The 15411-nt window shown below is 40.3% G+C and overlaps 1 protein-coding gene across 1 annotated transcript in view; it reads left to right on the top strand.

Annotated features, from left to right (window-relative positions):
• The first annotated feature begins 342 nt into the window (after positions 1-342).
• CUNH7orf31 (chromosome unknown C7orf31 homolog) overlaps positions 343-15411 on the top strand; it is a 24569-nt gene continuing 9500 nt past the window's right edge. The window contains exons 1-5 of the mRNA XM_045587204.1: positions 343-567; positions 1146-1301; positions 5592-5768; positions 9444-9515; positions 13220-13249. Coding sequence (XP_045443160.1) covers positions 1168-1301; positions 5592-5768; positions 9444-9515; positions 13220-13249 — 413 coding nt within the window. The 5' untranslated portion in view covers positions 343-567; positions 1146-1167. The remainder of the gene's footprint in view (positions 568-1145; positions 1302-5591; positions 5769-9443; positions 9516-13219; positions 13250-15411) is intronic.

Below are 15411 nucleotides of genomic sequence, written 5' to 3'. Positions count from 1 at the left end.
GTTTAGGGTGAAGGTTAAAGTATGGAAAGCTGGGTACTTGAAATGGACTGAGCTGACAGGGTATTTGATAGGCGAGAACTTAAGGAGGTCCTGAAAACAGGAACTTAAGGAGAGCCTGAAAACAGGACTGGCAATGAGGTTAGGTGGATTTCTGAGAAATTGGACAGACAGCCCTCGAAGGAGAAAGTGATGCCGCCGCCAGAGGGCGCCCTGCGGGGAGGAGGGAGAGGCGAGGCGGGGCCCTGCCGAGGGCTGGGGCGGCGGATAAGCCCTTCTCTCCTCGGGGCTGGGCTTCGGGGCCTCTCTCCTCACTTCCGGCTCCGCTTCCGACGGCCTAGGTCCCGGCGCCGCACGGTGGCTGCCGCCCGCCAGAATGCGTCACCTAGCGCCGCGGTCACGGCCGCCGTCACAGGCGCCCGCGGCCCCGCCCCGGGCCCCGCGGTCTCTCCCCGCCTCTCCGCACCTGCCCGCAAGCTCCCCGGGGCCGCAGGTGCGGACCGCGGCGGGATTCCACGCCCCGCGCGGCCGCCAGCTCTGGGGAGGGAAGGGGAGGCCGATGTCCCAGGTGCGTCCGATGCCCGGAGGCGCCACCTCGGCTCCCTCCCGGGGCCCGGGGTCCTCGCCGGGGCGCCTCCTTGGGGTCCCCCTCCAGGCCTGCGGGAGGGGTGGGAGTCGCACCCTTCGGGGTCCCGCTCTGCAAAAGGCTTCCCTCGTTCGGGATACCCGAAGCCTTCGGAAGCACAGCTGCGGATTCCGTGGAATAACGGGCCCCCCTGCTCTTTAGGAGGGCCGTGGGGGGCGCGCTGATCAGCTAGGTTTTCCCCAACAGTTAGGGCTCCGTCGGAGGCAAGCATTGGATTTCAGCCTTGGTCCGCGGAGCAGAGGCCTTGTACAGGTGTTCACGCTGCTCAGGAACATCTTCCACTCTGTTTCCGATGAGACTGATGTCCTTGGTGGTTATGGATGTGCCACCTGAGGGCCCACAGAGGGCCATGGGGGAGGAAGGAAGCCCCCGGGGCCCCCGCAGCGTTGGGGGGAACCATTTAGCAAAGCTCGTTTCCTGGCTGCCCGGAGGGAGGGTCATTGTGACAGTGACCGGGTCACCCACGGCCAGCTCAAGTGTGCCCTCCGTTTCTCTTCCAGAGTGTGCCTTGTTAGCCAAGAAGCATGCGGGTGGTCCACCATAGGCCCCACTGCTGCAGGCAGCGGGAGGGAGCTAACCAACTGTCAGACACCTTCTACTCCAATGAAGTGCACACTCCACTGCAAACACCTGCCCGCCCGACTGCCTCCGAGGACGGGTAAAACACAGACTAGAGAAAACAAAACAATGTAAAAGGGTTTTAATATGTTTGTATATGTAAGGGGGGGAGGGGGGGGAGAAACACTTAAAATGATGGGCTTTCTGTTTATTACATGATTGGGAAAGCATAACATGACAGTTAACCTAAACTTTAAAGTGCTCACATTTGTTAAGAACGTGATAAAAATTAATTCGGTGTGTATTTTAAAAAGGTAGATATCAAATTCATCCATTGCATTATAAAACTCTAGGATGATTGGTTCCTACATTTGAAAATTAATCTGTTTCGAACATTTTTATTCTATAACACAATCTGGTTAAAAATACTCCCAGCATCTTGTTCATAGTTGCATCTTTACCAAATTTCCTGTAACACAATAATTGCAGATTATGATTAAAATTGCATCTATTATATAATGAGTCACTACCTTGTGTGGGCACTCTACCAAATGCTTTTTATGTAATAACTAGAGGTCTGGTGCACGAATTCGTACACCAGTGGGGTCCCTCGGCCTGGCCTGCAGGATCAGGCCAAAACTAGTCTCTGACATCCCTCAAGAGGTCTCAGATTGCAAGTGCATGATTGGGGCTGGGGAAGAAACAGGAGATTGGTAGGCCAGAGAGGACTGAGAGGGATCCAGGGCATGCCTGGCCTGTCTGGCTCAGTCCCAATCAGCCCCACCCTACCAGTCGAAACATCTGCCCCTTGGTGGTCAGTGCACATCATAGCTACTGGTCAACCAGTCAATTGTCTGCCCCCAGTGGTCAGTGCATGTCATAGCGAGCAGTTGAGCAGCCTTAGCATATCATTAGCATATTACGCTTTGATTGGTTGAACAACCAGACACCTAGCATATTAGGCTTTTATTTATAGGATTCTTTTTTAATCCTCACAACACTAAAAGATAGCACTATTACTATTACCATTTTATATGTGAAATATTAGGTAAAACAAATTTTCCAAGATCTTAGTGCCAGCATTTCTGTCTTGTGCTTATTTGAATTACTTTGAGGGGGTGGGGAAATTGCACACTTGGATGGTGAAAACTAGCCTGTGTGGTTATTTTATTTCTTTGTTTTGTTTGTTTTTATTTTTTTAATTTCACTCCATTTAGAATTATTTCTTTAACACCTCTTCATTAAGAATGCTTCTGATTGTTAGATTTTCTTCCTACCAGCAAAATTTCCCTCCTTGTAATTTTCATCTCTTGACCCTGGTTCTTCGCTCTGAAGCCACGCAAAATAAGAAAAATCGGTCATCTCCATGATAGCAGCCCTTCAAGAGTGTGAAGATTCTTTTGGTCCTCAAAGAGTTCCCTTTGTCAGGCTAAACACTGGCTCTCAACACACTTGACTCTTCTTTCTTCTTCCATCTCAGCTTTCACCATCTTGATCTTGCATAGATCTGTTCCGGTCTGTAAACATGCTCTTTATATGAAAAGGAAACAAGGCTTTTTTCTTCATTATAAAACTAACACATTCCTTTTGAATACTTTAGAAATCATGGAAATCTGTTAAGGAAACAAATTTTCTATTGTTTGACAGAAAGAAAAATTATATCCTTCCTTTGTACAGAATACCTCTGTACTTTATCTAGAAATGACCGCTGTTAACATGTTCTCATCATGTTCTATTTTTTTTTTAATTTAAAGATCATATTCAATGTGTTTTTTTGTAAACTATTTTCACTAAATGAAAAGGAATATTGTCACATTTGTGGAAAGAGGGCTCAGCTCACTTGTACTGAGGTAGTCCTTGCTGTACCTTCTTTTCTACTATTAACCTGATTCCAAAAAGTGGTTGTCAGCTCCAAATTCCTTCTTAGCTCCAAGGGCCATCAGATTAGACAGCGCTTCTTCCCCTGAGGCACGGAGAACCTTTAGCAGATCATGTGTGATCTGGGGATGAGCAGTTGACCCTGGCTCAAAAGCAGCATTGTGAGGTTTTATCCTTAGCCAAAAGGTTTCGGAGTAGGAATTTAGGGCTGCCTAATCTGATTGATTTTTATCCCCTCAAAAATACTCCTCTAAGGCTTTCCACTGATTCCTTCTATCTGAATGATCTTATGGTTGATTTATAATCGGCTCCAAAACCCTTTAACTGGATGAAATGTAAAAGAAGCATCTTTGAGAAAGTAATTGCTTTTTGTTAACTGATTATAAAATTAAACACATTTTATAAAATTAAACACATTCCTGGCTTCTAATTACTAAAACTTGCTTTCTCTTTTACTCCATGGACTTCTTTCCTTTCATAGTTCCATGGAGTAAAAGAGAAAGCAAGTGGGAAAGTCAGGATGATCACCTATTCTCAGAACCCCTCCTGTTAACTCCCTCTTAACAATCAGCTGGGCAGCTTACAGAATGAGAAGTTGGCTTTCCTCTCAATGTTGTTATTCGGAACTGCTCTGGAAAATGTCATCAAGAGAACACTGATTGGCCCTAAATGGTTTGGCTCAGTGGATAAAGCATCGACCTGTGGACTCAAGGGTCCCAGGTTCAATTCCAGTTAAAGGCATGTACCTTGGTTATGGGCACATCCCCAGGAGGGGGTGTGCAGGAGGCAGCTGATTGATGAAAATTTAAGAATGATAGGTACAGCTATTAAGAATCACAGATGTCTATATCCTTTTTCCATTCAGTTGACATCTTTTGATCTCTAGCACAAGCATGCCAAACTCAAAGGCTAAGGGCCAAATAAACAAGGTTTAAGTTTATGTGAGCCGCAAAAAAAAAAAAAAATGATAGCTTCAATTTTCATAGAAGTGTAAGTTTATTTTGATAGAGACATACTGAATACAAAGAGCTGAAATAAATGAGTAATCGTTAACATAAAATAGAACATTTTAATAAAAAGTAATATTTTTTCTTGAACATTAACTTCTCAGACACTGAATAACTGCACAAATTAATCAGCATAACGCAAATAAACCTATTTTTCTTCTTCTCCGAAAGCGAAACATTTCCTGTTGTCCACACCAAACAAGTCAGTACAAGACTAATGATGTGGCAATCAGCTGCTAAAATATTCACTGCTGGTATTAGTGGAGAGAAATGGTGTATGCATGTATGGCATGTAAGGGAAATGAATTCATGTAAGGGAAATGAATTATAGTAATCAGTCATTAATGAATGCTGTAGTTCGTCATTAATAATTATGTTTAACAGGATATTGTAAAAATTAAGTTACAAAATTTTTATTAAAATGTTTCTTATATACTGTTATATTGGCTGGGCCGCAAAAATATTTGTTTGCAAAAATGTTTGCTGCAAGCGGCCCGTGGGCCGCAAGTTTAACATGGTTGCTCTAGCAAGTTGTCTAGCTCATTAGGGAGACAAACATATTAATTAAGGAAGTGCCTTGATAATTGCTTCAGATTTCATTATACGTTCCCATTTTGTTTCTGGATTCATTCCATTGCTTTCCGATTACTAAATATTTTTTGACTATTAGCACTCTGCCAACTAAAAATTAAAGTATCTTTGTTCTGAGCTTTCCTTTAATCATGCCTTCCAATAATCACTGCTGGCTAAATTAAGCCTCCTAAGATTGGAATGTAATGTTCAAAATTCTGCAAAGTGACATATTTGTGAATCCACTAAAAACAACTTCATTGTACACTTTAAATGGATGAATTATATGGCATGTGAGTTATAGCTCAATAAAAACTTTTAGAACATGTAAGCATACATGCTACAACTATTGTTGAAAAAAAAGCATAACACACAGGTAATCTGTAAGCCCTCAGGAATTTAACCTCATTCCCTCAGCAGTCCAATGATGCCTAAGTAACCAGTATCTATCATCATCTCCCCAGCACTGAGAATTCTGTAATCTGAAGATATAATCTAAAAACAGTTTTGAAGCTATAGGAATTTTAGTTGTCTGTCTGAGCCATTTGGGCAGCTCTAACCAGTGACCGCAGACGAGGTAGCTGGGTAACTCCTAAACAACCAACATGTGTTTCTCACAGTGTTGGAGGCTGGAAGTCCAGGACCGCGCACCAGCAGGCTCACGTTCTGGTGAGAGCCTTCTTGCTGGTCACCACTGGCACCCTCTTGCTGCATCTTCACAAGGCGGGAAAGCTAGCAAGCTCTCTGGGTACCTTGTATAAGAATGTTCGTCCCATTCATGAGGGCTTCGCCTTCATGACCTAGCCTAGGTGGGGCCTCCTTAATATCACCACATTGGGCATGAGGATTTCAACATAAGAATTTGGGGGGACACAGACATTCAGACCATGGTATTCCACACTGAAGCTATTTTAAAAGACTCTCTTTTTTCACAGGTATCAGCAAATGAGGGAGTCGCTCCAACAACACAGGCATCCATGGGGAGCCGACAAGGAATATGGTGGGATGGTACCCATTTCACTCCCTGAGGAACACAGGCCAAAAGGGGAACCTCCACTTGCCATGGGCAAGGGACATCAGCACTATGGGTTTGGTGGAGATACCTGGCCAAGGTAAGTAAGTTTCTGCCTTTCACGCAAAGGTATTCAATATTTATTACTCATTTTTATTTCTATTGTGAGCCCTTTCTAATTTAAATCTGCCTCCAGACTTATTTCTTTGACTATTTATAAGAAGACACAGATGGAAAAACTAATTATATAATATCTAATTGTAAAGTCAGAAAAAAAAAAAAAAAATCGGTGTTTATGGATGTCTCCTGTCCTTAAGAGATGTTCAAGTATTATTATCAGAAATTTTGATTAGTTTAATTCCCTTGCTAATCTCATTTTAAAACTAAATGGGAATATCCTGAGAGCTAATTAAAAATGTTTTTGCTTGAGCAAATAGCTGGCCTAATGTGTACAGATGTTCTTGAATTTTTGGAACTTTTGATTTTTAATTTGTTCATGAATCTGTAGTTATTAGAATCTATTGGGCATTGTTTTCAGTTATTAAGATATCTCAGTAATCATTTATAAATCTTAAAGTCACTCAGCAACTTTATGTAAAACGGGTTAAAACTGAAGAGAAAGCAAAGATAAATCTGAGCAGTAAATATAATGTCACATGAATTATTTGCTAAAAATTATGAAATTTATTAAAAATAAAATCCATCAAACCAAACCTTCACACACAGCTTACTTACTCCCGCTTTCTCTAACAATCTTGGTTACCTAGTTTACCAACAATCTAGCTAACTAGCTTGTTGTTCTAAAGCAGTTAAATTAGGAAAGACAAGTCACAGCTAGAGAGAGAAACAGTAACAACAGGAACATGTGGCGGCCAATGACCATTTCAAAGCCCAAGTAAAGCAATAAAAAGCAGACAAATGAAAATGTGCTCACCTCCCCAAAGGGAAGACCCACCATCTCATCAGTTCCTGCATGCAGCTCCAAGTGTAGGATCTCTCTGTACATTCACTCCTGTCCAGATCAGTCATAATCTTGTCACGATGGTCCACATGTATGCATTTAATAAACCTATCACCAGCACACCCTATATGAAATAATAAGGAAAAAGTAAAAATAGGTTAATATATAAAAGTATATATAGGACACAACAAGGAAGAAAATATGGGCTGTGACTATAATTTGTGTTATAATTTGTGTTATAATTTCCTTCATCCGCTACCCATTCCAAGTTCCCTTGCCCTCAGCCAATACATGAGCTGGTAGTTCATCACCTGGTGGGACAACGCCAGATTCTGTTCCTGAGAGATCTAAGCTCTTAGGGTGAGGCTGCTATAGCATCCCACTAATTCTATGCCTCTGGAAGCAATACTAGGAGGTGTCCAAAGATTATTTATGTCCAGAAAGACTCCTTTCCCCCATTCATTGTATAGCAGCAGTCCTCTTGCCCTTCATGTGAAGGATCAATCATCCAAGCCTGTTTGGTACCGTCCTTTCTTCCCTGTTTTCTCCAGAGTCAAAAGGAGCCCCAATTACCACATCATCAGTTCAACTTCCAGTTCACTGGGACCACTGTTGTGTTCTCTTGAAGGAAGCAGTGCTCTCTTGACCTCTAAACCAGCATAGCCCAAGGGGCTGTGCAGGAAGTAAAATTTAGCTCTCAAGTGTAACAGAAAGAAAGCAGTCAGAGGCAGCTCCCACTTACACCCTGTGTTTTAGGCCAGGCATTCTGTCATTGGGGGAAACTACTGGTCAGTGGTTCAGAGCATGTGCCACTGAGGACAACACTCAACCATAACCGAATCTCCCATAGGCTGTTCTACCATCTGCAAATCTGGGAGGATCAGTGCACCTTTTAGATTCAACCCTTGCCTCTTTGGCAGGTGTGGCTAGGTTGGAGCTTCCTCTCATACTCTTAAGGGTCACGGGTTCAATTCCTGCTCAGGGCAGTTAGTTGTGGGAGACAACTAATAGATGTTTTCGACTTTTAAAAGAAAAATCGTATTTAAAAATTTTTTCCTACCATCAAGAAAAAAATACATTCTTGTCTATTTTATTGTAATATTTATGTATTTCTCTCACTTCCTTAGATTTTTAACCCGTCAGAAATTATCTTTTTGAGTAGTGTGAAATATTATACAGTTATGGCTGAGTGTTGTCCTAAAAAGTGTGGCACGTGCTCTGAACCAATTACCAATAAGTAGTTTCCCCAAAGACAGGATGCCTGTCTAAAAACTTCCTCCCTACTCTGCTGTGAACCTGGAAAAAAATCTAAAAGGTCCAATCTCTTTTGACCACCACCCCACCAATCCCAGTCTCCTTCCTGGAGAGAATTGCAGTCACCACTACCCTGCACCTCCTTTCACACCTTTAGTTTACAGAATTATATGGGCACCCGTTGAAAATATATGGCATTATTTTATATGTGGATACATTTGATATATAATATTAGGTAAGTTAGTTCTTTTTATCTCTATATAATCTAGAGATGATAAATACAGATCAATCTCATTCTTTTTAATTTCTCAGTGTCCCGCAGCATAGATACATCATAGATTACTTAGCCAGTCTCATAATTTTTTTTGCATTAACTATAGGTAATGAATATGTTTGTACAGGCCAGTTTGAGCTCATACACAATTTTAGTAGATAGACCTCAAGTGCTTTATATTCTCTTGGGAGTGGCTAAAAGTACTCCTTTCTCCACACTCTTGCCCAACTGTATTATAGTATCAAACTATAATTTTTGCCCATCTAATAAGTATCTTGGTTATCAGAATGCATTTCTCTGATTAGCCATTACATTACATTTTCTTTTTTCTGTTCTTATTTTTTCTCCATTTTTATTGTTTATCTTTTAGATATAGATTTTATTAGTTCTTTATGTTCTGGATATTAATCCTCTACATACCTTTATTGCAAGTATTTCTTCCAATCTATGTTTTGTTTTGTATTTTAAATATGTTTTTATTGACTTTTAGAGAGGAAGGAAGAGGGAAAAAGAGAAAAACATTGATTGGCTGCCTCCTGCATGCCCCCTACCAGGGACGGAGCCTGCAACCCAGGCATGCGCCCTGACAGGGAATTGAACTGGTGACCTCTTGGGGCACACCAGCCAGGGCTCCAATCTGTTTTATTTGTACTTTTTATGCTGTCCTGACTTCAAGTTTTTTGTTTGATATTATTGTATTTCCTTTTGGTTTTTTACTTTTAAAAGAAAAATATTATTTTAAATATTTTTCCTACCACCAAGAAAAAAAATGAATTCTTGTATATTTTATCTTAATAATTGTATGTTGTTCCTAGTTCTTTGGACTTTTAATCCATTTGAAACTACCTTTGTGAGTAGTATGAAATATATTTTTTTCCAAATAGCTATTGAATTTTTCTGCATTGTTTACTGAAAATAAATCATCCTCCACTGATTTAAAATGCCTCCATTTTGCCCAGTTGGAATGACTCAGTTGTTTGAGCATCAGCCTGTGTACCTTAAAATTGCTGGTTCAATTCCTGATCAGGGCACATACCTGGTCTGTGGGTTCAATCCCCATTTGGGGCATATATGGAAGGCAACCAATCAATGTTTCTCTCTCTCTCTAAGCATGTCCTCAGGTGAAGATTAAACAATAAAATATAAAATAAAAAGCCACCTTTTCATATACTGATTTTCCTAACACATGGCTATATTAGTCTATTTGCTTTTTGTCTTTTCCTGTCTCACTGTTACACTGTGTTAATTTGGAAAAATGTTCAATTTAATTTTTTCTTTCTTTTCAGAAGGCTTCCTGTTGAACAGTTCTATTATTTGACACAGAACAGAAAAAGTGACATCTATGGAAATGATTCTTTGTAAGTTTGGGGTTTCTTTTTCTTATGTGAATTCAAATAACATTTTCTTACATTGTACTAGAGGCCTGGTGCACAAATTCATGCACAGGTGGAGGGCTGCCCTCGGCCTGGCGATCGATCAGGGCTGTCTCACCCAGTCCTGATCGGACTGATCTGGGCCCACTGGCTGGGGGGAGGGACCATGGGAGGTTGGCTGTGGAAATGCACAAACCACCAGGGGCAGCTCTTGCATTGAGCGTCTATTCCTGGTGGTCAGTGCATGTCATAGGTACTGGCCGGTCATCGGGTCATAATAGTCATTTAATATAAATAGATTGAATTCATAGATGAAGGAAGAGGGAGGAAGAAATAGACACATCAATGATGAGAATGAACCAATGATTGACTGCCTCTTGGACACGTCCTGCTGGGGAGGGAGCCCGCAACTGGGGCATGTCCCCTGACCGAGAATCAAACCCTGACCTCCTGGTTCTTAGGTCATCACTCAACCACTGAGCCACACCAGCAAGGCCAAATAACATTTTTTTTTAAATATATTTTATTGATTTTTTACAGAGAGGAAGGGAGAGGGATAGAGAGAGTTAGAAACATTGATGAGAGAGAGTCATCAATCAGCTGCCTCTTGCACACTCCCTACTGAGGATGTGCCCGCAACTCGGGTACATGCCCTTGACCGGAATCGAACCTGGGACCTTTCAGTCCGCAGACCGACGCTCTACCACTGAGCCAGACCGGTTTCGGCCAAATAACATTTTTTAAATGAAAATGACTTATATATATGAGAAATGCTTAAAAAGAAAAAAACAAAATGAGAACTTTTAGAAAATACAAGTGTTCCTTTTTTTATAGAGATCATTAATGATAGAAATCAAGACCAAACAAATAACAGAAATAAAACATATAAACCCACTGATTCTAATATTTAAACAAGTGAGAAAAAATTAGGAAATATAGATTATAATGCTCAAAGGGATTTAAATAGGCCACTTTGGTCCATGTCCCTGTTTTTGACCTCGTTACTCAATCTGATACAAAAGTTACATTTCTTTAAAGGTTCACGGAAAATGTTAAGTGCCCTCAAAAATTTTAACTGGAATTTTATGAGACATTCATTATGATAATCTACAAATAAGTCTTAATAAGACCATTCCTTAGGTTTCTTTTAGTTAAGGAATAAATAGTAATTATTTTTTACTCTTGGAAATAGTTGTTGTATACAAGACAAAATCATACTTTTTAATTTTCAAATAAAAATAAAACACTGACAATATTGAAGTAACTGAAAGTACTCTCTCTTCTTTGCCTGTAACAGATTAGGAATCTATTTCTGGATAAGAAGTTAATATAGAGTTTAGCCACAAGAGGGAGCCAATAAGACATATTTGTGGTTAGTAGGCCCTGTTTATCCCTCTGGGATTACCGTATTTTTCGGACCATAAGACGCACCAGTTTTTAGAGAAGGGAAATGAAGAAAAAAAGATTCTGAAACAAATAGTGTCCTAAAATATTTTATGTGCATTAAAACCCAACATCACAGTCATAAACACATGTAATCAACCCTGTAAAGTAAACAGCAGCATTTAGAACCATTTTAGAGCCCGGCAAGCACACACAGACCACACAGAGCCGGGCAAGTAAAAAACTTTTTTTTTAAAGTATATGTGTAGGCTATATTTGGACCATAAGACGCAGGGACTTTTTCCCCCCACTTCTGGGGGGGAAAAGTGCGTCTTATGGTCCGAAAAATACGGTAGTTAACTTTGAAAAGTAGGTAAGAGTATGACTGATTCAGGCCAAGGAATTGGTGTCTCTGAGAATATTTTCTTTTCATCTTATTTTCTTTTCTTTTTTAAAAAAAATATATTTCTATTGATTTCAGAGAGGAAGGGGGAGGGAGAGAAAGATAGAAACATCAGTGATGAGAATCATTGATTGACTGCCTTCTGCACATCCCCTACTGGGGATCAAGCCCACAATTTGGGCATGTGCCCTTGACTGAAATCGAAGCTGGGCCCTTCAATCCGCAGGCCGATGCTCTATCCAGTGAGCCAAACCGGCTAGGGCTCATTCACTTTATTTTCAAACTTTGAGGATTGTCGTTTAGAAGCTTTCCTTTTTCTTTAAAAAAAAATGTTTCCATTTTGAATCAAATCAATTTTAGGCACATACTTGTCCATGTCATCGCTAATGTGTCACATGAGAAAAATTTTACATGCTGACTTAATGTTTCACAAATAATAGCCAATCTGCTAACTCTAGATCCCTTCAGTTATTATATTCATTGTCCCCTGTTCCCCAACTCAACCAGAAATATAACCGGAAGGCAAGACATGTTTGTTTGCCTTTTAAGTTCCAAACCCACAAACTTAGAGTCCAGACAAAGAAGGGCATAAACATGTTATAGTTCATATGAATCATGTGTTTATAATCTAGACCACATGTGTCAAACACAAGGCCCGCGGGCCAAATCCGTCCCGCCAGGCCTTGCAATGTGGCCCGCACCGCGCTGTCATCACTGCACTCTGCTGCATTTCCATCACAATGACAGTTTATGACTGTTCAGTAAACCATTCGGCCCGCGATTTAGGCTGGATTTTAGATTTTGGCCCCTTCTCTGATTGAGTTCGACACCCCTAATCTAGACTAATAAAATTATATGGCTAATATACCATTTCCTAAATAGAAAAACAAAAAATTAAGAGTATACTCAACTTTACTGATCTTTTACTATTGACAGACTAACATTCTGTTCATTTTTCACACCTGCAATATTTAGAAATGTTGGCATAGTTTGAAACTAACTGCTGGAACCCAATGAGAGTGGGTGACAATCCTTGCCTAGTGTGAACTTTGTTCCTGGGCTGCCGTATCACTTCTTGGTATGCAGGGCTCAGCATATTTAGTAAATACACAAACTTCAAATGAACTGATTCAGAGAAGGCGGACCTCCAGTACCTTGTTCAGTTTTGTTCTAGCCTCTCTGTCAGTGGAGAGATCAGCAGTCCTGGGCAAAAGGACAAAGCACACACAGAACTGAGTCACACTCAGGGCACTTCAGGTCATGGAATTGCACCACATGCATGGTGGCAGGCTGCCTGAGAGAGAGCACTTGCTCCCGCTTGACTGTGAGGGTGAATGTCAATAAGAACAAGAGCTCTGTTATCTTTACAAGCATCTATCCTACCTGTATTGCAAATAAGAAATGCGCAACGGGTGTTTAATAGGACTGAAATTAGAGTAATCAGAATGGTAAAAAAATGATCAATAGACAACTGAGATAGGATAACATCATATGTCTCTGGTCAGCTATTCATTGTTCCAGAAAGTCAATCAAGATATTATAAAGTCAATATTATATAAAAGACACTGTAGCTGGGAAATTGGATACTTCCGCCCTAACCGGTTTGGCTCAGTGGATAGAGCATCGGGCCTGCAGACTCAAGGGTCCCAGGTTCGATTCCAGTCAAGGGCATGTACCTAGGTTGTGGGCACATCCCCAGTAGGAGTATGCAGGAGGCAGCTGATTGATGTTTCTCTCGTCGATGTTTCTAACTCTCCCTCTCTGTAAAAAAAGTCAATAAAATATATATTTTTTCTTAAAATAAATTTGGATACTTCTTTATTCTTAAGCATATTTTAATAGAAATATAAGCTTTAAAAAGTCCTTAATATAACTTAGGATTTGTTTCCTGTTTTTATTCTAGGTTGCCCAAACCACCTAATTCAGCAGTAGGGTAAGTATACACTTATTTTTCCCTTCTCTGTTCTTTTGTTTTTCTTAATGTATTGATTCTAGAGAGAGAAACATTAATTTCTTGTTCCACTTACTTATGCACTCATTGGTTGCTTCTTGTATATGCCCTGCCCAGACATCAAACCTGCAACCCTGGCATATTGGATGATGCTCTAACTATTTGAGATACCCAGCCCGGGCCTTCTCTATTCTAATCAAGGAAAAAGAGTATTGGTCTTAGGAGTAGGTACCATATGTCTTAGTGTGGGGACAAATGAGACTTTTCATGAATGTGGGAGAGACTGAGATAAGCCCAAAGTTTGAGTATCATTGACTTCCCCCAATTATATGCCTGCTAGTCTTTTTTTTTTAACTAACTTTTTTCAGTATAGTTTTATATTTACAAAATGATCGGGAAACAGTAGAGAGAGTTCCTATATACCTCATACCCAGTTTTTCCTGTTATTAGTATCTTACATTAGTATGGTCCATTTGTCACAATGAATGAGCCAAATATCAATGCGTTACTATTAACTAAAGTCCATACTTCAGCCCTAACCGGTTTGGTTTAGTGGATAGAGCTTCAGCCTGTGGACTGAAGGGTCCTGGTTCAATTCCGGTCAAGAGCATGTACCTTGGTTATGGGCACATCCCCAGTGGGAGGGTGCAGAAGGCAACTGACCGATATTTTTGACTATCCCTCTCCCTTCCTCTATGTAAAAAACCAATAAAATATAAAAATAAAATAAAAAATAAAGTCCATACTTTACTCAGATTTCCTCAATTTCCCCCCTAAGGTTCTTTTTGTGTTTCAGTAACCTTTATAAATAATTTAACATAACCAGGAACATAATGTTTTCTGCATAATATTTTATTCCTTAGAGCAGTGTTTCACAAAATGTGGTATGCGTACCCCCAGGGGTACAGGAAGAGTTTGGTGGGGGTACTCGTTGGACCGGAGTTTGGTGGGGATATGCACTGCACTGTGCTTAGCTGCACCTAATTCTCCGTTCTCATGAGTACGAGGGGTACTCTGCGTTACGAAAATTATAGAAGGGGTACACATATGTCAGAAGTTTGGGAAACACTGCCTTATAGGAATAAAAATACATTCTGGTCATTTAATATTGTTATATTCAAAACCTGAGTGGGATAAAACCTGAAAATTTAGTAGCAGGTATAATTTTGCAATATTTTTTTAACAAATATAACCTTTGCAATATATTGAATGAAATCTCATAACATACATAGACTTGCAGCACACAGAGTCCATAACATCTTCCTAAATTATTATGAGATATAACAATACTATTTGCTAGGAAATATACATACATTTCTGGACTCTAAAGAGGAAAAAATTTCTGCCCTGCCTTCCTAACTCCCACCTTTTACCCCTTCTTTATGAAGCCAAAATCCTAGCCACAAGCAAAACCAGAAGATTCTGAGAACTACACACACATTTTGCAAATTTACTTCCTATCAAGGAGACCACTCCCCAGAAATGGCTTATGGAATTCTTGTAGTTCTTTTGTTGTAATTTTACATGTTCTTGGCCCTTAAAACTTACTTTCTCAAGTAATGAGTAATCTCTACTTTTTTAAAAATAAATTTGTATCGATTTCAGAGAGGAAGGGAGAGTTAGATAGAAACACCATTGATGAGAGAGAATATCAACTGCCTCCTGCAAGCCCCACCCTGGGGATCAAGCCCACAACCTGGGCGCATGTCCTGACCAGGAATTGAACCATGATCTCCTGGTTCATAGGTCGACAACCAATCACCATGCTACACCAGCCAGGCAGGACATGGGCTTTGTACTAGACCACAGTAAACTACATCCTTTCCTGACTCAAGTAGATTGGACACTCTCCGTGAGCATGGATGTGTCATTCCTACTTTACTCACACAGTTTGCTCCAATTATAAATGCTTACTTATTTTCAAGTAGATTGTATAGAGGAAATTAATTTAAGGGGAATGGTTTACTATGGAATCCACTGAATTTGACACTGGAAATATTTATTTATAACAAAAGTATAGTAAATAAAATGAAGGAGTCAATATGCTTCATTGAAAGAGCAGTTACTAAACTAATTGTCATGACTCTGAGGAATGTCAGTCATTTGGAATTTAAGAATGCCCTGATTCTCTTCCCATATCATTC

This window comes from Pipistrellus kuhlii, unplaced genomic scaffold (assembly GCF_014108245.1).
Source record: "Pipistrellus kuhlii isolate mPipKuh1 unplaced genomic scaffold, mPipKuh1.p scaffold_m20_p_26, whole genome shotgun sequence".
Classification (NCBI taxonomy): Eukaryota; Metazoa; Chordata; class Mammalia; order Chiroptera; family Vespertilionidae; genus Pipistrellus; species Pipistrellus kuhlii.
Note: the sequence above shows the minus strand (reverse complement) of the source record. Positions and strands in the feature narration are given on the sequence as shown.